The sequence below is a fragment of the Zonotrichia leucophrys genome, chromosome 2 (genome assembly GCF_028769735.1).
Source record: "Zonotrichia leucophrys gambelii isolate GWCS_2022_RI chromosome 2, RI_Zleu_2.0, whole genome shotgun sequence".
Lineage (NCBI taxonomy): Eukaryota > Metazoa > Chordata > Aves > Passeriformes > Passerellidae > Zonotrichia > Zonotrichia leucophrys.
The window spans coordinates 131,426,628-131,449,643 of NC_088171.1; the positions used below are offsets into that span (position 1 = coordinate 131,426,628).

The 23,016-nt window shown below is 40.0% G+C and overlaps 2 protein-coding genes across 2 annotated transcripts; both read left to right on the forward strand.

The window, feature by feature from the left end:
- The first annotated feature begins 27 nt into the window (after positions 1–27).
- MTERF3 (mitochondrial transcription termination factor 3) lies at positions 28–14,331 on the forward strand. The gene is made up of 8 exons (XM_064706459.1): positions 28–157; positions 562–913; positions 3,249–3,401; positions 4,358–4,547; positions 7,519–7,666; positions 8,867–8,938; positions 11,661–11,822; positions 14,075–14,331. Exons 2-8 carry the CDS (start codon positions 583–585, stop codon positions 14,267–14,269), a joined length of 1,251 nt encoding a protein of 416 aa, XP_064562529.1. The 5' UTR covers positions 28–157; positions 562–582; the 3' UTR covers positions 14,270–14,331.
- Positions 14,332–16,531: 2,200 nt separating this feature from the next.
- On the forward strand, positions 16,532–22,135 carry LOC135444577 (cytochrome b-c1 complex subunit 7). The gene is made up of 4 exons (XM_064706461.1): positions 16,532–16,678; positions 17,902–17,973; positions 19,675–19,841; positions 21,024–22,135. Exons 1-4 carry the CDS (start codon positions 16,660–16,662, stop codon positions 21,099–21,101), a joined length of 336 nt encoding a protein of 111 aa, XP_064562531.1. The 5' UTR covers positions 16,532–16,659; the 3' UTR covers positions 21,102–22,135.
- Positions 22,136–23,016: the final 881 nt, after the last annotated feature.

Consider the following 23,016-nt stretch of genomic DNA (forward strand, 5'->3'; position numbering starts at 1 on the left):
GCTGCGCCATACCGCCTTTTTATAACACGCGGAGAGAAGGACGCTGCTGTCTACTCCCCCCCGTTTCCTTCCGAGTGGTGTCGCCCAGGCCGGGCCGGGGAGCGGGGCGCACACGTGGGCCGCGCCGAGCCGTGCCGTGCCGTGCCGTGCCGCGCAGGTGAGGCCCCGGTGGGTCCCGCTGTTCCCGGGCCGGGTGGCACTGTCCCTTCTCCCGCAGGCTGCGCGCAGCGGCTACCGGCGTGGGGAGCTCTGCGAGGGACGGCGGGTGCGGCCCGACTCGGCCTCCCCGCCCTGTGCGGTTTTACGTGGAGAGCCCCGTGCCCCCGGGAGGGTTTAGGTCCTGGCTAGGCTTCCCCGTGCTCCCGAGAAAACGGCTGTCCTAGAGGGCGGCGGGCGGCGGCCTCAGACCCGGCTCCTCCGTTTGTGGCGCGTTTAAAGCCTGAAGTCCGTAGGTGGCGCTTTGTAGCGAGGGGTTGCTGTAACGCCGGGGGATTCACGCTCCCGGCTATACGGCGAGGCGGGCAGCGCCCGAGTCACCCCGCGGCTTTTTCGTGCCCGTAGGATGCCGTGCTGCGGTGGGTGATGGCCGTGTGGGCTCGGCACGCCGCCCGCTGGGGCTGCCTGCTGAGCACGGCCCGTGCTGCTGCTGAGCTTCCTCGGCGGCTCGGGGTTGCCGCCTGCCCCGCACGGGCCTGCCCTGAGCCGGCCCGTCGGGCTGTGCTGCCCGCTGAAAGGGAGGCGGCTCTGTGCGGACTGCAGGGGCACAGGCGGCTGTCCGCACGGAGCTTTTCCCCGCCCGACTGCGCCAAGGATGCAGCCTTCTCTGCTCCCGAAAGTAACCTGCCTTCAGTGCAACAGGAACAAGCAAAACCAGAAATATTACCTGATCTGAATGCAAAAATACTGGACGAAGGTAAGAGGCTTTAAAGGATACAATTTCTCCCGAATCCTCAAATTATGTTTTCAGTATGCTGTGGTTCAGCCCCAACTGGGTTCTCCTTTTTTGCCCTGTTTGCCTAAAATATGTATCTGGAGTTCCTGACTTTCACTTCTGATTAGCTCCATAGTTAATTCAGATAGTTATGGTCGATGTGGCATGCAAAGAATACCTTTAAAGTGAGATAAAGGTATAATGTTTTGGGTAGAAATGTAGGTCTGGAGCTGCTCTTTGAAGGAGTTTTCATAATCCTACCTGCATCTGTTTGTCTTTCCCTCGCAGATGTACACACTAAAGGGTTTCGGTTTGGGGGTTTTTGGGTGTTTAGTTTTGGTGTTTTTTAATTTTTTTTTTTTTTTTAGGGGGGGGTTTGGGTTTTCTTTGTTTTGTTTTTTGTTTGGCTTAGGTTTTTGGTTTGGGATTTTTTGTTTTGGTGTTTTTTTTGTTTGGTCGGTTGTTTTGTTTTTGTGGGAGCTTTTGTTTTGGTTTTTTTTTTTTTTTTTTTTATTTTGAGTGAGGCTGGGAGATCGCACGCCTGAAGCAGCTCACACTCCACGGTTTGAGGGATCAGTAAGGACCAACAGGAGGCAGTGGTGTGAAGCCTCCTCAAGCGCTGCTCTGATGAAAAATGCTCACCCAACTGTCTTCTGAGGAAAGGACACGAAAGGAGATAAATGCAGCGGCGCCTTGGTGTTGTTGCCCTGAGGAAATTTACTCACTTTTTACCCCTACTTTTATATCTAAACAAAAATATAATATTTCCATCCTTTCAAATTACTTTAGGTATGCTGAGGAAATTTGCTCTGAATTACTGAACAGCTTTGTATGTTCAGATTTTGCTTTGAGCCCAGCCAGCCTGGATTATACAGAGTTTATTATTTGGGGTGGCTCAGACCTGCATCAGAGATCTGTGTGTGTAGGTGGTTCTGAAACAGTGCTGCACCATAGTGATGGGTCAGCCAGCTGGTTTGTGGCTGCACCTGCGATGTAATTTATCCACTTGCCAGATTGTTATCAGCCAGCAGACTGACTGGAGAATGTGTGTGTGTAGCATTTTGCCCAGTTGTCAGTCTGTATAATGGAGTAAACATAATTGATAATTTTGGGGGGTTTTGGTAACTTGAAGTATGATTCCCAATAGGAAGTGTAAGGACCTTAAAGTGGCAATAAAAGACATGTATGCATGTGGAATGGACCTAATTGTATATTGCTTTGGTCCCCAAGAAGTTGAAAAAAAACAACACTTGATATTCCTATATATTCCTAGAGAGTTCCTGTTCAATGTGTAAATGTTGCTGAAAGCATTGTACTGTGCTTTTGTTTCTGAGGCTATTAGAAAAAGACAAGACCTTCAATAGCTATCAAGCTAGTGTGTGCAACTCTTCCTGGAGCATTAGGCACATCCTAATTACTTTGGAGTTACATGTAGAGTTTTAGTGTGCCTTTGTTTCTTGACTTGGAAGAGTGTTACCCTGGTCTCTCAGAAGCCATTTTACAAAGGTATAGAGCACTGAAAATCCCCTCCCAAAGAGTTTATAATCAGGGCATCTGATCAGTAATCATACTGATGGTTGATTTGGATGCTAGGAGCTAGCCTGCAAACAGCAATCTTAATCTTGCTGCTGTGAGATCCTATCTATGGAAAAATAGATCTGTTTAGAGAATTTGTTTTTTAAAGACATTGAGTTCTGTGACTTGGAACACTTGGGGGAAAACAAGCATAATAATGTTCTCTTTGAAACCTTACTGAGTAGGAAGCTATTCCTGTTGCTGTTAGAGATAGTGGCAGTCAGCTGCCTTTCTGTAATGGATAAGACATAATAGCCTGGCTGGAGTTGGCTGTGAAATACATTGAAAGTTAAAACAGCTGCATTCCAGGCTGCATTTTCAGGAGAGCCACAAAGTAGTGGGCTGGTCAGGTTATGAAAAATAATCTTGGCAGTAGCCTTTTATCTGGCTGTGATCAGGCTAGAATGCATTTGTGAGGACATGAAAGAGGATCCTTTTCCAGAGGGTGATTTGATCTCTTGTCTGCAGTGTCTAGGCAGCAGACTGGCAGGCTTGCTGGGTACAACTCTCAGATTTGGCCGTATGAGTAAAAGTTGATGGGCAGTGACCAGGAGATGGAACAGAGGCAAAAACTGGGAGCAGAGTTTATGTTTACATGTTTTCAAATAGTAGGCTGGCTGTTTATCACATGGCACAGTGTTCCTGCATTTTGGAAAGGATTTTAAGAGATCTGTATAGCATTTGGTGGGAGAAGCTTTGTCTTTCACAAAATGCATTTGGGTTTTCTATATTTTTTCCTCAGACTGGGATGACATCCCACCTTCATCTGCTCTGGAAGTAATTTCTGAGGAAGAAGCTGTACAGATCATTGCAGAACCACTTCTCCCCATTCAGTCCTCCACGCTCCGAGATTACGTTGATCACTCAGAAACCCTTACAAAACTTGTCCACCTAGGTATGTGTGATTTTGTTTGTGTGCTCTGCCTATGCAGAGCTTTGCAGATCCTGCCATTTGTGCTTTGCTCTTACTGGTTACCTTGTAAACTTGAAAATGGGAACAGTGACCAATGGTGAAAAGCTGCAGAATGTTAACAAGGGTAGACAGACAAAAGGAGGGGACTGTGTCACTAGCAGTGCCATACTGCTGGGAAACAAAGCTGGCTGGTGTTAGTCCCTTAGTGCTGTGTTAGAAGGAGGCATCTCCCACAGCTTCAGGAGGTGGGAATCACTGTGTAATTTAATTTAATTGGTCTTTCTTCTTTTGGGCTGGTTAAAAATGCTTTGATTTGCTGCAAAACAAGCTGCAGCTCTTCATCCTTGGAAGGAAAGAAAATGGTTGCTATGCATAACATTAGGAGTGAGGCACAGCACACTGGAGAGGCAAGAGGGAAGTGTCAAAAAAATTTGGACTACAGAGATGCCCAAGTTCAAGCTTTCTCACCACCTTGTTCCCCAAACGTGCAAGGAAGACTGGAAAGAGGTTGGAGAAATTAATACTTGAGAGGAGGAATCTGTCCCCATATAGTAAGAAATTGTCATGTGTGAGTCAGTGTACAAAAGCCCTTCATTGCAAAATTGTCATCTCCCCTTTTATAACAGATTTGGAAATTTCATGTGCACATACTTCTGTGCAACAAGAGCAGGTCTCTAAATGTGGCACATGCAGGTTTCACTGCAAAGGTCTTTCTTCAAAAAATAAACTCAGCAAAAGCTTCTAAAATGACTGCTTATTTTATCTGGAGTCTTTCCACAATATACAAGGTATAGCTTTGCTGTGTTGAGTAATTAAAGTATGCAAAATCAGTGCAAAAAATTGAGTAGTCCTATAAATTCCAGCATGCCTTTGGGAAACACTTAGAGAAAGCAGGGTCTGTGTTTAATTAAAACAACTTCTAATTTTGTTTATTGTAGGAGTTGACTTATCCCAAGTGGAGAAACGTCAAAAGGCAGGTCAGCTCTTACTGACCTTGGACTTTGAAAAAGATGTAAAAAAAATACTTCTGTTTCTTAAGGATGTGGGTGTAGAAGACAATCAACTAGGACCATTCCTGACCAAAAATCCATACATTCTTGGTGAAGATCTGGAAGCTTTAGAAACCAGGTAAGCCTTTCAAGTAGTAGCAGGGTGTTAAGCCCCTTGGCTTGAAGATCTGGTTTCCCAGGTGGTTTAACCTTGTCTGAAAGAACCTGTGCTGCCTCCTTTCTTACTCTTACTGCTTTCTTACCCTGGCTGTATATTCTTGTGCCTCCCCATCTGTTGGCACTAATGTGTGATGATATCATAAGTCAACACCTTCACCCCCCTGAAAACTGCCTATTAACAAATTTTACTGCCCATCTCTGTCTCTCTGCCACAGAGGAAGCAGCTTGCCATTGTAGGCCACTTTCTTTACTTGTGTCAGCTTCCTTTCCAAAATGACATCCCTGAGGCTTTACATAAATTTGTAGAACAATATTAAACTCTTCAGCCACAATATGAAACCTCATGAATTCTGCAATCAAAGAAGCAGACTAGATTTCTTCTGTGTTGACATCTAATAGCAACAGGAGGTTTTGGTGACTTTTTTTCCTGTTGTCCAGCTGAAACTCAGCACAACACTACAGTGAACTAATTTGCGTGTGTGTGTTTGTTCACACTTCTATGGCCCTCAACTGTTCTTCAGTCCTTAAAATGGACTTTAATTTGTAATATTATTCTTAATTTGATAGTTTTTTTCCCAGAACAACTCTTGTATGTATGTGCATGTTTAATGAACTCAAAACTTCCCAGTACTCCAGAGAAAAAGTCTGTCATCTTGGCTCTTGCATGTAGTAGCATTTCTATCTGAAACAGAAATCTGAAAGTACCAATATTTAGAAACAGGCACAAGAGTAGACTCTTGTATAACATAGACCTAACTTCTTTCTCCTCTGTTCTTCTGATCTTGTGTTCAATAAGTGGCCTTTCAGAAAGAATATTCAAAATACCCTATGTCATTTTTCCAGAAGTAATTTTGAGTTTAGGTATCAGACCAGACTGCTCTTCTGAAGAGAGGCTTGGGGTTTTTTTTGTGATAAATATCTTAACTCTTCCATTAAGTCAGATTTTCTTTTCAGTGACACTCCTGTGGCACTGGCTGATTAGTAAAGAAGGGGCTAAACAGAGCAATTCAATTTCTTCTTAATTTTCTGCAGTATGATTCTTCTGTAAGTTTGACACTGGTGAATGCTTTCCTGCAAGCTTTAAAGTAAGTGTGTGTGCTGTAAAGGCTGTGAAGTGAATGTGTCTCAAATAGCTGTCTTTTGAAAGCTGAGTATCACCTTTGCATAAACAGTTTGGTGCAGATGGACGTGGTATTGGTTACATCACTCTGGAATGTTTTATTGCTATGGATCCCATGTTGCCAGGAAACAAAACAAAATTTCAATAGGTTTGGCATTTGACTTCAGATAAACACTGTAAAAGTCAAAACATTCCATAATTCCTAGCAATTTTGACAGTTGCAAATCAGTGTCTGTACTGCAGCTGCACCAGATGCTTTGTTTTATGCTGGTGTTAATGATGACTTAAAACTGTTAACATGCTACAGAGAACTGCTGAGCCCTGTAGTGGAATGAGGGCTGACCTTGGTGCCAGCACTCACAGATGTATCTCAGGCTTTGGCCAGGTTGGATAGCTGTGTTCCTTTAATAGTTTAGTTTCTACAGTCAAGTTACTACAATCTTGCCATTCCTCTTTTAAGTTTCTTGCCTTTCCAGGAAGAAACACTCCAAGTGTGAATCTTAATGACTTGTTAACAGAAAAGAAGTGGAGTCGGGACAGCCAAAAGATTTGATTTTTATTCTGCTCATTTAGCTGTTTCTGGGATGCTTGGAAGCTGTGCCAATTCCATTGTCATTGTCTGGAGCCTAGGGTGCTACCTTCTGTGTCAGGGTGCCTGCTCAGTTAGGAATTGGTCCTCTGGAGCTTGTTTTTATATCTTCCATCTGGGAGTTTTTGGCTTGTGATAATTTCTGAGGATTTGTGGAAAGAGGGAAGTTGAGTGACTGGAAGGTAATTTTATTTTTTTTCCTCTCCACAAGACATAGTTTAACAAAAAGCCCATTTTTTACTGAATATCTGCTTCTGCAGAATATTCTGCAACCCATTTATTATCTTAATTACTACCAGATAAGGCAATTCTTGTATGCTCTAAGTTGATCTGACTGCAAATACTTCTCATATTGCAACTACTTTCATCTATAACCAGAAGAAGCCTCTCCAAATTGTAATTTAGTTGTTTAGTACATGGTCGTATGTGGATTAATTGTGTCTCTTTACTTGGTGTGCTGTATTTGTCCTCTTCAAGCATTTTCTTCTGGGAGCTGTGGTAATCATCTACTGCAAGTGGGACTTGAAATAGGATTTCACTTTCACTGAAAACAAAGTTTGGAAAAAGTTTTGACTTGGAAAGAAGGAAGGAAAGCAAGCTCTGTTAAATATCAAAACCTTAGTCAACTCCTCTTGCCTCCTGACAACCAGATGTTTGTTGCTCACTTGTTAGACCAGTGACTGAAAATAGGGCAAACACAACTTCAGCCTATGTAGAAATGCCTTTTTCGACAATATCTCCAGACACAGCATCCTTGTATGATATTTCTACTCCAATGCTATTGGCAAAACAGGGGTGTATGAGGTATAGACTCCGTTCCTTCAGCAGTAGAAATGGAATTCATTAAAATAGCAAAAGGCTGTATATATCTTCTTGTCCATACCCTATTAATGTGTTTGCAGTCTAGGAGACAGACTAGTAGTTAACTGTAGGTTAACATTGTTATCTGCTTAAGTACAGCTGGAAGGAATTAAAATCTGTCTTCAGTATTGACATTCTGCTCTGAGGTTTATTTTACTTCTAATTAATTGGAAGGGAGGGTATTTTGCTTTTACGATAACTGCAGATTTCACCTTAATTATTTTTGGCAAGGTTGCATGTTAATGCTAGAACATCTGTCCATTTATAAGATATCATTGAGGAATTTAAGTGATCACTGAATAAATGGAGGCAATATAATTTTCATCACTGGATTTTATTTTGTTTTTGTTCTCTTTCTAGAGTGGCTTACCTAAAATCAAAAAAATTTGGTAAGTCCGAAATTGCTCAGATGGTCTCAAGAGCTCCATATTTGCTGTTGTTTTCAGTGGAAAGATTGGATAACAGACTGGGTTTCTTCAAAAATGAACTTGGTCTCAGTGTAAAAAAGGTAAAGACTGAAGTGTTCAGGTATTTTGTTAGTGACAGTTGTAAGGTCTTGCAATATGAATACTCCAAAGTGTTTGGAGATTATCAACAAACATTGTGTTAACACCAGCAATGTCACTAGAGGGTTATAGGAGGGTAACATGGTTTTAACTGTCTGTGGAAGTGATATGGACACCTGACATTCAGAGGACCTGAAGTACAGCTTCTGAAGATGACCTGCTACAGTTTATTATCAAATAAGCATGTGTATGTCCAGTTCTGTTATTTGAGGTGGGTCAGAGGACTGAATTAATTACTGAAACAGCAAGCAGCTCTTTTAACTTCTGGAAAATTATTTGATGCTCTTCATCTCTTCAAGGTACTTCAACATACTTAAAAATTATAAAAATAGTCTAATTTGTGAGTATCTTATCAAGATAAATGCCAAATCATACGCTCAGCTCACCAAGAGTGACCTCTGTGTTTGCTCATGGTTGCATACCATATTACATACTTAGTGTGTATTCAGCACCTTGCTTTGGATCTTCAGGGCAGGTAGTAGCTGGACTGTCCTGGAGTAAGTGGGCAGTGTTAGTTGTGTCCTGCAGTAGGTGGGGATTGCAATGAATACCAAATTCCAAGTGGAATCTTGGGTTCTTCTGTTAGCTGCTATGAACAGTCATAGCTGCTACAGTGCTCTCTTGCTGGCCTTTCCATATTTGAGGTGAGACATCTCGGAAAAAGGTTTAGCCACCACCTTGTACTCAGGGTGGACTGCAAGTAATCAGACACTTCAGGGAATGTGGAGTATTTCTTGTAGTGCTGTTACACTGTGGTCTAACCAGATTCAGAAGTTAGCTCCACTGCCACTAAAAACCCTTTTATAGCTTCCATTGGGTGGTGTGTTGTTTACTTTTTTAAAAAAGATAGGAAGAAACAACTTGAGGGCTGAGAGAAATTGAGTAGTTGAGCTTACTTTCTCCTTTTGATGCATGCTTTTACTCCCTCTTCCTATCAGCTTTACATTGTATTATTTTTTGTTTTCTAAAAGAACATATTTGAGTAATGTTTTGCGTCTTAACATACTGCTGTTTCATGCAAATTCATCTTTGGTGTAGAGATAAAATGAAATACAAAATGAAATGAAAAAAAAAGTTTATATAGGATCTTTCTTTCAAAGCCTTCCATAAACTCATTAATTTATGTGTTTTTCTGATTGTAGACAAAGGATCTGGTAATTCGTCTTCCAAGGCTACTGACTGGCAAAATAGAGCCTGTAAAAGAAAATCTTCAGGTGAGCTTATGAATAGATATTAAAAGTGTATTGTATATAGTTGAAGAGTTGTCAGGAGATAAAATTCTTGTAGGGGATTGTGTACAGAAAGAATTTAATGAAATAATTTTGGTGGTGATATAAAGTAACTGTTAAACCATGTATTTTCCTCTGTAGCATGCAAGCTCATTCAATGCATGGAGCACTACCTTATTCTCTTTTCTACTCCGATGCATTGCCTTCCTGCCAAAAGTTGCTATATGATGACATAAATGGCTACCCACTTTTAATGAGTAGAAAAATACTCAAGTCTTTTTTTCCCTCCCCTTAATTATTATGGTTTTTTGCTAACTTGGATTGTCCGTGAGTATTTAGGAGCAAGAAATGTGCAGTTGATTATTTTTCTCCTGGCAGGTAACTAGCCTGCCAAAATGTGCATTTGACACCTATTGGCTGATAGCAGATGGTCATTATTAACAACTGTTGGGTAAATAACTTCAAACCCATGGGGATTCCTTACCCTTCTGAAAATGTAAGTGTATTGCTTTAATTACTGTGCTGTAAAGCCATAGAGGCCAAACAGCATGATGTAGTGTAACAATTTGTGAAATTCCATTATTCTATAACAAATAAGTATAAATCAAAATGTATAATTTTCAGGCAGACTCACTGTTCTGAAACTATTAAACACTAAAAGTCTTGCAATCTGAAATGTGTGTGTGGTAAGGGAGGAGACTGGAAAGTAGCAGACTGTTCTAATTAATAGCGCTTTCTTTTAAACACACATTGTTTCCACAGGCTGGGGAGCCATTATTATAATGAATGTGTTTTTGAGGTCTTTAGTTCTATGTGACTATCTTGTTTATCCACCAAGAAATACAGCATAGTACCTCTATTTTTAAAATGTGTAAGAAAGGGAAAGAAAGGAAGTGATTTTTAGGTCCCCACTGTTGGAATCTACTAATTCTTAAAAGCTCAAGCTTTTCAGGAGGTTGGATTCAGAATCTGTGTTCAAACCTGTATGTCCTAAACTGGTGGTGGGAGGACAGTACTTGGAAACTGAAATCTCATACTAACAGTTCAGAAGTGATCAGGTTGCATCCCTCATTCTGCATGGACTGTTATTTAGAAACAAGTACAGTAGCTGATCTTGGTTGTCGTAAGATACCAGTCATGGACTAAATGTGCTGAAGGATTGCTTAGTCCATCCTCTGAGGGTTTAATGAAGCACAATTAGAGATTCATTGACAGGGTAAAACCTGTCAAAGCTTTCATTACCACTCCTATTGTGGGAATAATACATACTTTGTTGACTATTGCCGAGGCTTACACAATAAGGATATTAGCGTGTGTGGCCTAGAGAGTTATTGAATATTAAACATGTTTGCTGTCAGACTGAGTGCAGTCAAAGCAGCTTACACTTGAGCTCACTGATCATGTTGAGGGAGCTGTTCCATGTCAGAGTAGAAAATAAAAGCTCAAGATTCTTGCCCCAGTTACCTCTGCACTGATTTAACACGGGGTCTTAACTCTGGTTGTGTATCTTGATGCAGGAAGTTACCCCTGTCAGCTCAGGTCCGTGGAAGGTACTCATGTGCAAACACCTATTTCCATACTTGAACGTGGTCTCAGTTGATTGGTATTTTGTGTGGTGCACAAATATTTATAAAGCAGAAAAGCTAAAATGAGGAGTTGAAAGACCTGATTATAGTTGCCTCTAGAAACAGTTCCCTGTAAGGATTTGGAAGTCCTAAGGTAAATTCAAAACCTGGATTCTAAGCCCTCCCCTTCATATTTGACAAGCAGTTCTGGAAAAAAGCCGCACTCTTGGCACATCAAACTGGGCAAACAAAACCACCACCTTCTTGCCAATTGAAGTACCTTAGTTTGATATGAAAGTCTGGTTATGTTAGCTGGCAAGCACACCCACTTCATGACTGAAAACAAGCTGCTTGTAAGTGTCACTGGAGGATAGAAGAAGTGACTGAGTTAACAGACACTCTTGTATGCTGAATTCTTTCTCAACAACTCAATGAATTGCTTGCCATTCTGCACTTTGGGAGGAGTGCTCATGATTTTATTGAAAAAATGTGTTTTGTTTTCCTTTTGGGAAATCATAATTGAAGTCAAGTCAGTCTCTGAAAAAGACATCTTACTTTAGATTTTATTGAACTATAGAATAAATCGAATACACTATGTATTCTACACATCTCTTTTAGGTTCAGCAGTCTTAAGTTGAAAACTATAGAAATTATACTCTCTATTTTAAAAAATGTACCTTGTATACATTAGCAAAAGTAGGCACTACCTATTAGATTGCTGTGCTTTACAGAGTTCAACAGCTCCACAGAAAGAAAGTCTCTTGACAGCTTGGTATTGAAAATGATACAGGACTTTTTGGGGAAAATCTTTATGCTTTTAACTGCCATACATATAGAGACGTGGCTTTTTTGTTCGTGTCTCAGACAAACTGAAAAATACATAATATTCACAGAAGTTATCCTTATTTTGGGGATATTTTATAAACAAATTACACTTTAATCTAGAACACTAAATAATTTGTATTGTCTGACTTGAGAAGAACTGAAGTGGCAGATATTTTTCTGGTTTTCATTCTTGTTGCTGTGTAAAAAAGAACAGAAGAATTTTGCATTACTTTATTTCAGTGACACATTAAAATAAGCTGAGTTTGCTGTTTGTAAAATAAACTGACTTGCAAAGATAAAATTGTGCTCTTTTTCAGGTTTGTCAAATTGAACTTGGTTTTCAACGTAATGAAATTCAACAGATAGTGTGTAAAACTCCCAAGATTTTAACTGCAAGTAAAAAGAGACTCAAACAGACATTTGACTACTTACACAACATAATGGGCATTCCCCACCACATGCTTACTCGCTTTCCTCAGGTGAGCTGTTGATCTGGGAATAAATTGTAGGTGCTCCTGTCACAGGCACTTCACTGATGTGCTGAAGGTGGAGCCTTGCTCTGTGCAGAACATAAGTGAATTCTCCAGCTAGCCTGTGGCTTTTACTCTAATTGGGATAACTTTTATTAGCAATCCAGAAATTACTGAAGATGGAACTGCTGCTTATTTTCCATTAGCACATGTGACATCACTGCCCACAGTCTTGTGATATTTAAGGTTTTTAACAGAGGTAGTCATGCTCATCTCTTCTGTGTTCATGCAAGAGAGATTACTGTCTGCTTAGGGATTTGCTTCTCCTGAAATCTTACCTAAGAGACACGAGAGAAGACAGATTATGAAGAAGGTCTGTTCATTAGGTAACATTATATATATAAATATAAACATTTCTTTCAGGTTTGTCTACTTAAAAAATAACCTTTAGAAATTGTAGGATCTGAAAATACAGTGTAAAGGTAAGAGAAGTTCTGTCCATTAGACAATTAGATTATCCTTGGTCTTCTTATTGCTGCAGCAATTGCTAAAATACCACGGGATTGAAAATAGATTTGTTTCTTGATTACTATTTTGGGTTTTTTCCTGCCTCCTCATTACTGCTATTTCCTCACAAATTGAAAGCTAAAAGTGTTAGTCACTTCATTCAATGCCTACATGCAGTTGCACTATCTTCTTATAAGGTAAAAATGAAAGCAGAAATTTCAACTTCTGAACTGCAGTAATTTTCTTTCTAAAGCAAGTCTAGTAGAGAATCTAAGTGGCTAGAAAGCCAAAATTGCACGGGGGAATAAAACTATTCCTCAGGATTTTTATTATCTTGCTTATTTAATCTATCTTTACCTAACAAGGAATGCTTGCTTTTATGCTCAACTTTGTCACTTTGCCCTCCTTGATCTGTAAATGACCACAAGTTTTGCTCACTTCTTCTCAGTTGTCTTATTGTTGGCTTTATGGTGGTTCACCTCATTATTTTTCTTCCTTTTGTTTGGTAAGGTGTGTGTTTCCTCTATTCCTTATTCTTGGCACAGTCTCTCCCTCTCTTTCCTGTTCTTCCCTTTCACCCTTGAAAACTGAATTCCAGGATACAGGTAGTGCACATCAGTCTGCCTATGGTTGGGCCTTAACTTGTGCCTTCACAAATACATATTTATCTCCATCGATACTCACTTTTATCCTGATTGACAGTAACGTTAAAAATAGGAAGTATAGAGGATTTTTTTTTTCAAATTCTATCTGATGTTACAGTTGCTCTGGTAACCATTCTGTCAGCTACAAATGGTGATTAAGTGTTTCTTTTTTTTAATTTCTTCTCTATTTTGACTGCCTCTTAAAATTCAAGAAGGCAGAGTAGGAACAGTAGTTTTGTTTTTCCCTCCTTGTTCAAATTAGTTTGCATCCTCATGGAACTCTTCTTCCATCAATGGAGTCTCTTTTTTAGTAAAATCTCTTCTTTCCGTGGCATTCATATGTTCATCAATATTGCCTCTGTAGCATCTCTCTCTGTTCAGTTGTACTGCTCAGGAATGAACTTAGATCTTTGCTTTTACGACTTAACTGTGCGTCTTATCTTCCCCACTTCCTTCTCTTTTCAAATGTTGTGCTGATTTCTTTTGTGTTTCCCCTACCATTGTTCTCATCTTTGTCTGTCTAGATTATTTTTTGTGGCAGGTATCTTCAAAGGTAGGCATTGCTGTGCAGCAGAAGACAAATGGTTGCTTTGAACCACCACACTGTGCCTTTTGGCCACATTATCATGACAGGAGTCACATCCAGTCACCTCTGCCCTTGCCACCGTGCCAGTTTGCTATTTGCATTATGCCCTGTGGTCACCTCTTCATTTCTTCATTGTAACTGTGGTTATTTGAATCTGTCTAAAGCTAGAGGAAAAGTGCTCCCTGTTACTGAATGCCTCCACTGTCTTGGCTGTGATTACACAGTAATTACAAAGTAATAGAGTTGTTATATAGAAACAACTCTCAAGCACATTAGGTTTTTTGTATCACTCCCTGGTTTTTGTTGTGTATGTCAGCATATTGTATTGGAGTATTTATTTAGAGTTTAGATAATTTATATATAAATGTAACCTACCTGGTGTTTGACGTAAACTAAAGGAAAATAAGCATATTATTTGTTTGCTTCCTAGAGCTTCAATTTGTCTAAAAACAGCTATAATTTTTGATGCCTCGGGGTCTGAAATTTAGACAACCTAAAAAATGGTTCCCTTTTTTCTTTCTTAGGTTTTCAACTCAAAGCTGTTACGAATCAGAGAGAGGCATATGTTTCTTGCCTTCTTGGGAAGAGCCCAGTATGACCCAGCCCAGCCCAGCTACATCTCCCTGGATCAGCTGGTATCCCTGCCTGATGAGGTGTTTTGTACAGAGATTGCCAAAGCCTCTATGCAGGACTTCGAAAATTTCTTAAAAACACTTTGATTAGTAACACATGTAAAAAGTTGTAGAATTAAGTTGCAAAATAAACATACTTTATAAAACTACTTCCCTTTAAGGTCTCTTAACTTTTTAATTACTGGTTTAAGAAGTCATTGTTTATGAAGTGCGTAGGATTTAAAGGATTACAGTAATACTTATAGTAGCCTAAAACTGTATTTCAGAAGGATTGAGCCAATATGTTGATTGCTACTAATGCAAGCCTTGTAATTAATCACTAACTTAATTCAGAGTGGATGATGCAGCACATTAACAGAAAGGTAAATTCAAATTCCTCTTTTTTTTCTTTTGATAATGGCAGAATTTTGGGAGATAGGGAGTAAGTTACGAGCCAGTTTTCCAGTCTTGCCCTCTGTTATCTTCTCCTTTCACTCTCTTCCCCAAAAGTTAGAATAGCAAGATAGTGTGATAGTGAAGTAATGTGTTTACTTGCTTGAGCTAATAATAATAATGTTATTCTTTTCCTTGTATGGTAGAAAGAATCACACCATTAATATGTGAAGCTCCTCATACAGAAAGGCATTTTATCAATAGGTTACAAAGGTGTTTCTTGCCAAAGCTGGCTGCTGAAATTGGTATCCTAGAAGCTGGTTAGAAATGTCAAAAAAACCCACAGCAAATGGAATTTAGGAAAATTATAAAAACAAACAAAAAAAAAAAGATGTTACTATCCCTGAAATCTAGAAGAACTTTATTTTAGTTACTTTTCCCCGTGTTCAGGTTTTCTCCCCCCCACACCAATGAGATTCATGTGGCTTTAATACACAAGTAACCATGTGAAAAGAGGCTGTAGTATATATTAAGGTGATGAGAGTTGGTCAGTTGTAAAAGCTGGAATAAATTCTGACATTGGGCATTCAATGGGAATATTGAAAATACTTAAACTTATCATTAAACAAAGCATGTTAATATGGAATTATCAAATGCTTCACAGTGTATTTGTGAAACAAATTTCCAAACAAAACAAAAAAGCTGCCTAAATCCACATGCAGAACTGTTTGATGTTGTTTAGAAGTTTGAATTCCTTCATTAAAAATAGCTCAGGAAATCTGAAATCCAGATGTTTTAACTGGGATTTAAACTTATTTAATGAAAATGCCCCAACGTTTTAAAACCTCACTGTTGAAGCTAAAAATAGCAATTTTTATGCACACAGCAGAATAAAACCCAAAAGGCTAAATTCTGGTAGTAGGTAGCAAATAAAGTAAGATTAAAGAGATTTAAAGAATGAGAATAGTAATGATCTCTGGAGTATGACTTTGGATAAATTCTTATGCATCCAAATTAAGAATTAGAAAAATAAATGCTTGAAAGACATTGAAAAACCACATTCATTGTCTGCAATATATATCTGAGATGATCTCTTTTGTCTTTTTTCTCATGTTTTCTGTTCCATTGGCCTGGAAAGATTGCTTGAAATACTCTATTGAATAGACTGTTGTTGGTGGAGATGCATAACGCATTTCATGGTGGCTGAAATGTGCTGACTAAGCACTTCCCTCCATTTCCTCCTTTTAACTCCAAGTGTCCAAAGTCCAATATGCTTACTTGGATTTTTGACTGTATTAAATGCTAATAATAAACTATGATTTTCAAATAATATTGTAAAAAATAATGTTTACAGTAAAAATGTTAATAGAAAATATGTGGGTTCATAATGTTGGAGTTAACTTTTGCAGATTTTCTCCACTAGCCTTTTTACTATGTGACAAACCATTGAACAGAAATTGTATTACAGAGTCTGTATATTTTGAATGTCTCAAACTTTGAGCTATAAATTCCTTTAATAATTTTAAATGTAGGAATGATTGCTGCCAGAGCGAAACCAGTTTCTTTGAATTGTTGAATTCACAAGCTGCTGCTGAAATAGCTTCCCCGAACCACGATGAAGAATGGACACAAAACATTTAAAGGGAGTGCTAAAATGGAGAGAGGGGATCGAAGAACTTTCTGAGGATCATGACAAAAACTTTATGGCTTTAAGATTAAAAAGAAAACAAACCACAAACTTTTCTTGCTGAAATTACCCACTGCGTTACCTATTACCTATTTCACCCCCCGACGTCTGCATTTTGTCTCTTTTCAGACGGCAGTGGTCCCTTCCTGCAGGAAGGCCTGGGCAGATGCAGCGCTCTGTGCCACCCGCTCACCTGGCGGCTGCGATACCTGAGCAGAGCTAGCTTTCTGTTCCTTGGCGTGACCTATTGTTGCTTTGCTTATCGTGCTTTACAAAGCGAATTTTAATTTTGCTATTGTTTTCCTCTGTCACTTATTCCTGCCCCGCGGCCAGAGCGCAGGCGCCGCCGCCGGGCCGGCATTGGCGGGCCCGCCCCCCCCGCGCTGTACCCAGGAGGCCGCGCGGCGCCGAGGTCAAGATGGCGGCGAGGGCGCCTGGTGAGGCGGCGGGCGCGCTGAGGGGCAGCAGGGGCGCTGAGGGGGCGGCGGGGCCGGGTCTGTCCCTGCTCCCTCCCGCCTGCGGTTCTGGGCTCACCTCGGCCCGCGCTGGGCAGCGAGGCGGGCCGTGACCGGGAGAGGGGAGCCGGTGTGCACCGTGTGCCCTTGACAGGGACGGGGAGTGCCGGTTCCAGAGCCGCCGGGCGAGTCTCCTCGGCGGCCTTCCCGCGGCAGGGGGGGAGCCTGGCCCCCACAGCTGAGCTGTGTGGGCGCAGAGAGCGCTCGGGAGCACCGGGGGAAGCCTTGGGCTGCTCCTGAGGGGCCTCGGGCTTTGCTGTCCTGTGCGGGCACCCATTCGGCGCGCAGTCGGGCTAAGGTTATTCCTTGTCTGGCCCTGAAGGACGAAGGGATAACTAAGCAACCTGCTGAGGCAGTGCTCTAATGAGCTCTTTTGGGGTGTTTTGGGGATGACCTGGTAAGACAGATGACTTAAAAGTCACGTAAAACAGCTCGCCCGCACTGCGTTGCCCGTGTCGTGCCGTTCGTGGCATTCTAGACCCCTTGCTGAGGTATTTGGTTATGTGTAAAAGCACCTCTGCCGTCCCAAACTACAGGAACGTGCTATATGTGGTTTGGAAGTCTGGGTTTTTTGGGGTTTTTTTTTTGGTCTGATTAATTTGTTTTTGTTTGGTTGGGGTTTTTTTGAGGTTTTAGTGTGGATTTCATGATTGACTTTGGCAGCTCCTAGAAAAAGAAATAGCATTCAAGTATCTGGAGAGGAGAGCAGAAGGTTCACAGTATGTTAATAGCTGGGCTTGAACTCACATAGCGACAGCCAAGGAACCTAGATAAATTATTGGAAAAGCCTGATGGTTTTGCTTTATGCAGACACTATGGGTTTGGCTCATGTAAGTGTTACAGAGTCTAAGAGTTTTGTTGCTGTCTTTGATGAAGAATTGGTAGCATTTTTCCAAGTCTTAAAGCAGCCTAACGTTCAGATTAAGTGAAATGGGTTAAACTCTTGTATGTATTGAGTTCAGTGTCAGTTATGGGATACTGAGAAGTGGAGGCCAAGTCATGTATGATCAAATTCAAACTTGATGCAATGTTACATTGCTGCATGTGTTGGAGGCCAGCAGATATTTGTGTACTGCACAGTACTGTGTAAATGTTGAATTTTACCTTGCTGTGCAACTGATGTTCATGTCCATTTGCATGTTCAGTTGCAGGAGGTGGTCGCCTGTTTGAGAGGCTTTGCAAGTGGTACTATAATGCAGCTGGGTTCAACAAATATGGTAAGTGTTTCATTGAGCTTTAAAAACTGCAAATGTAACAGTTCTGAAACTAGTTATGGTTCATAGCTGGCATATGTACATGCAGGTTGGCATAAGTCCTTTTGATCAAAACTAGCTACTACTTTTGTGGAGAAAAAAGGTGGCAATGCCTTCAATTATTTCTGTTATTTCCATTATTTCTGTGTTTGCTCATGTTTCAGTGAATTAACTTGTAACAGCTAAGGCCAAGCTGGGGCAGTTGAAAAAGTTTTCACAAAGCAGTCCTGAAAACTCAATTATTTACATTTCCCCACTGAGTCACTTTCACTGGCCAGTGTCTTCTAACCCACAGACTGATCTTGGAGCTGGAGAGGTTCCCACTGATAGCAGTCAGCCTATCTGCAGTGCTTATGCAGAGTATCCAAAGTGCAGAAAGGATTGTTGTCGTTGTTCTGCCCTTTGTGTCACCATAACTTCAGCTGGCATCACTCTGGCCTGCGCAGTGCTGGAATAGGTGTCAAAACAGGGCTTCCTTAAGGAGAAGAGGGTCCCTAAATGGTATTGCCTTCGGTTTATTCAGAGTGGTTACCAAGTTTATTTCAACCATTTAGATGGCAGAACAGTTCCTGTATGACAAGAATCTGAATATTCAGATGGTGCAATTTATTGCTCACCACAATACAAACAAATCTCTTAAAGGAAGTTAACATATTTGCCCTGGAGAAGTTAGAAAATAATTACAAGAAAACTGTAAACAAGTAGCTTAGATCCTTCCTCCAGAGATGTAGTGCTTAATTCCTCTTTTATAGTGCCTGTCTGCTGAAATTCTTACTTCTGCTGCTTCTCTGGAAATGCGAGTAAAAAACTAGAGAAGCACCAAATTTAATATAGTGATTAAACTAGCAGCAGTGCTCTCTTTTTCTTTGAACTAAATTACAAAATGGAATTTAAAAATATGTGACTCAAAGGAAATTTTTGTGTTATTGAGACACTACTGCCAAATCAGTCACATGAGGTGAAAACCTTTCACCACAAGTCAGTAGGTATGTTGTAGTAATCACCTTGAATGCCACAGAAGTAATGTTTTGTCCTATTTTGTTAATACTGAACCTTACAGAAAGGTTGGTTGAGTTTCAAGAATCCCTCGTTTCACAGAAGGCGTGCAAGTGTGCTCGGTTTTGAGAAGTCTGGGTGTTTCTCTCTGATTTAACTTCTGATTTGGAGCTCACACACCAAGATAGAGCTTTGGGTTTCCATAGCTTCATATAGTCAGCAGAGATCTGGTCATCATGAACAAGGCAGTTCAGAGAAAAATTCTTCAGCGCTGAAGGAGTCCCATCTGTGGCTGACTGACTCTAATGGATTCAGAGCTCTCAAAAACCCTTTACCTGGACAGTCATCTTTAACAGAGATACAAAATTAGATGCACAGACATCCTCCCCTTAGATCCAGAGAAGTTTTGTTCTGTCTGTGTATATTCTCATGAAACACATTGCATCAAATACCCATTTTCCTTATTCCTCTTTAGGAAAAGGAGTGAAAAAAGTAAATTGAGTCTGTGTTAGGATTGCACGTTCTCTGAGCAATCAGTGCCTCTCCTGGATTAGTTTGACTTTTCTTAATAATTTTGTGCTGGAAGTGTTTTGCCTACGGTACATGTGTCAATCCTAAATCTTACTGAAGAGCGTTTATTCAGTGGTGCTGTACATTCTCCTTGGCCAGGGTTAATGCGGGATGATATGTTGTATGAAGATGATGATGTGAAAGAAGCACTGAAGAGACTTCCAGAGCACCTGTACAACGAGAGAGTGTTCCGCATAAAGCGAGCGCTGGACCTGAGCTTGAAACATCAGATCCTTCCCAAAGACCAGTGGGTGAAGTATGAGGAGGTACGTGCATGCAGTGTTCCCAGGGTGCAGCTCCTGAATGGCACTGCTGGGACTGGTGATGGGGATTTTCATTCTCTGGGGAGACACATGTTTACGTGTTCTCTGTAGTGAATGAGTCAGTAGCTCATGGAATACCTCTGGAAAACACTTTTGATTGCAGTTTAAAAATCTGGTTTTCTGTTTGAATTACTATTTTTTTCTCAAGATGACAGAAGCTTAAGCTGCACCTCAGAATCACAGCACATTGTTTGTGTTCAGACAAAATATTTCTTCTAAGCTGTCGGATAAACAGATACAATGTAAATAGCTTTGGAATTCTTAAAGCAGGTCTCCTGCTTTTCTGATTAATTTCTTAATCTTGCAGAAAATCTTGGGCCAAAGCTTTTGTTCATGAAGGTGCCAAAGAAGAATAATATGAAGGGAAATAATGCATTAAAATAAGTGTCACCTTGTACTTCAGAAAAACAAACTGCACTTTCCTTATCAGATGTAACTAAATTTTATTTTTTGGTAATGAATTGGTTGACAGACTTTGCATCACTGTCCACCTCAGCTTTCTCCAGATTAGCTGGCAGAGAGGAATTTTATCGTCAAGCTTTTGACTATAGGAGAGTATAAAGGTATTAATGCATCTCTGAATAAGCAGAGGCTGTTTCTTTTGGTCTTACAGGTCATATTTAGGTAGCTGCTGCTTTGAATAATTGGTGACATATTTCCTCAAGCAGCAGTTTGGTTTGTAAGTGATAAATATGCTCGGAGTGTTCTATCAAATACAAGTTTACAGTGCTATTTAGAAGTTATGCTCAAAAAGAGATTATCTGGAGTATTATTGTTGGACTTTGAACTAATTAAAGTGGATCTAGTACATTTGAGTATCTGCCAAAAGGAACACTGATTCTAAAGGCACAGCTGGAAGCATCACTTTGCCTGCTAATGTTGATGAGGCATTAGGAGTTAGTGGTTGCTGCAGTTGAGAACTTGTCATCACAGACTCGGCAGATACAAAGTTTGCCTTTTCAGGGTAAGTAAGGCCAGATTGTTTGTTTGCTTTCTGTGATACGTCTTGTTTAGGCAAACCTGGGAATGAATGAGAAAGAAATAATCTGTAGGAATGACTTGAGGTGTTTCTGCACCTTGCTTTAAGTTTAAATATATTTCTTCTATATATCTCTTCTTTTTCAGGATCACCGTTATCTTGAACCATACCTAAAAGAAGTAATCCGTGAAAGACAAGAAAGGGAAGCATGGAACAAGAAGTAACTGTTGAATCATTTCATGCAAATATCCAGATATTTCTGATATTTTAAACATTTGGTTGTAGAAGTCCATAGGGAGGCAGTTGTGGGGCTGAGGAATACTGTTTCAGCTTGTTCATTGAGTCTGATCATCCAACTAAAATAAACATGTCAAACTATAAAAATCTTGGAAGAATTCTTTCTAAATGTTAACAAGCTAATGTTCGGATCTTTCCTGTGAGCATATACATTACACATTAGCTTAGTGGTATGCAGTCTTCATTCCAGCTTTTGATTCTTGCTCTTTTCATCATACAGCTGTTTTCTGCAGTAGTAGAATGAGGTAAGAAATGTTCAAGGCTGTTGGTGCTAGTTGCTCTCTTAAGTTAAAGAGGATTTAGTATTCATTCATCAGTTGTCATGTGGACAGCCATACTGAACCAGTATTGATGTTACAATGGTATTGTGAGACAGCAGCATGTAATATCCTGTGTATCTAAGCAGATATATATTGTAAAAATGGAAAATATAGATGATTCCTTCCACGAACTTTTTACACCATGTACATTGTTAAGCCTTGAAAACTATTTTCATGTAAACCATGATGACTGTCTCACTTCAGCTTTTTGAGACTTTTTATTCTTTTAAAGAGTAAAAGTGGTATTCTGATGTTCTTTAAACAACATAGCACTTAACATAGTTAACTTCTCACAGGTTTTATCATCACCTAAAGCATGCTCTAGTTTTTACTGATTTGTATCGAGAAAATACTGGCCCTTACTGGCTGAAAACCTGGAGCTTAGTCTTCTGTAGTTCAATGGTGGTGTGAATTTGAGGCACATACTGGTATAAGGCATGAAATTCAGAGCCTGTTGTGTAACCTTCTGCATAAAGTACAGAATCTTGCATGATGGCCTCAAGGTTTGCTTTTTTCCTTTTGTTGTGCATGCTTGTCTGCCAAACACAACACTCAGTTTACCAAAAGAAAAAGGAGCAAACCACATCTGCAGTTGTGAATTGGTATGACCAAATAATAAAATACTGGATTAGAAGCTTTTAGCTTTGCTCATCACTCTGTTGCTAACATTCCCTTTCTTGCTTAAGTCCCTTACATCTGTAGGATGGATACAGTGATCCTTCAAAACTTGACAGCCTGATGTGGCAAAACAAAATTCTGCAAAAATACTTTCATTGCCAATATTCCTCTAAAGTCTGCATGGAAAATATATTAAGAATTTGAGGTTTCATTTTTCTCCTGTAGTAAAATCTAATGATTGAACCATACATAATTTGATGTGTTTTTAGGAACTTTATGATTTTCTTCCAAGAGAAAAATAGGGCACGAAATTTCACACTTCTCTTTATGGAATTATTAGAGTATAGCTTTCTAATGAAATTAGAACAATTTCATTATCTCTTAGAATTATATTAGAAGACTTAATTACATAGTGAAAGTTGTACTTTAAAAGCATAGCTGGTCAAATTTCTACTAAAGCTAGAATCTGCTTATTTGACCACAGGTTTTGATTAAGAAAAAAGCCTCTCAAAAATTACTTGGTTTATGCAAAAGGGCTTTGTTGGCATAAGGTGCTTAAAAATAGGCTGACCTTTGAGGGAAGTGCAAAGCAGCCACACAACAGTTGGCCTAAACCATCTGAAATCACTGACCCCCTTTACTCTCAAATGTAACATCTTAAAGAGTCAGAGGTGAGTAGTAGAAGTTAATAAAAGCATCTTTCCAAGCGATCTTTTGGGTAGCTCAAGGGAAAGAGGAAAAAGGAAGCTATCCTGTTAAGAGCTAAGCTGTTTAGAGCTTTCCTATTCACTGAGGTTTCATTTAGATGAGTTTTCAGATGCTTCTGATTTGGATTGATAATTTTTAACTTTAAATTTCCATAATGTCCAAAGTAGTCTGTTGAAGCATTTTGAAAAATTTACTA

Excerpts from the sequence above, each read along its gene's own strand:
- MTERF3 (XM_064706459.1), top strand. The coding sequence starts at position 583 with ATGGCCGTGTGGGCTCGGCACGCCGCCCGCTGGGGCTGCCTGCTGAGC. Across the intron at positions 4,548-7,518 it reads CTGGAAGCTTTAGAAACCAG|AGTGGCTTACCTAAAATCAA; the intron begins GTAAGCCTTTCA and ends TTCTCTTTCTAG. Across the intron at positions 11,823-14,074 it reads TGCTTACTCGCTTTCCTCAG|GTTTTCAACTCAAAGCTGTT; the intron begins GTGAGCTGTTGA and ends TTTCTTTCTTAG.
- LOC135444577 (XM_064706461.1), top strand. Across the intron at positions 17,974-19,674 it reads AGCTGGGTTCAACAAATATG|GGTTAATGCGGGATGATATG; the intron begins GTAAGTGTTTCA and ends CTCCTTGGCCAG. Across the intron at positions 19,842-21,023 it reads AGTGGGTGAAGTATGAGGAG|GATCACCGTTATCTTGAACC; the intron begins GTACGTGCATGC and ends CTTCTTTTTCAG.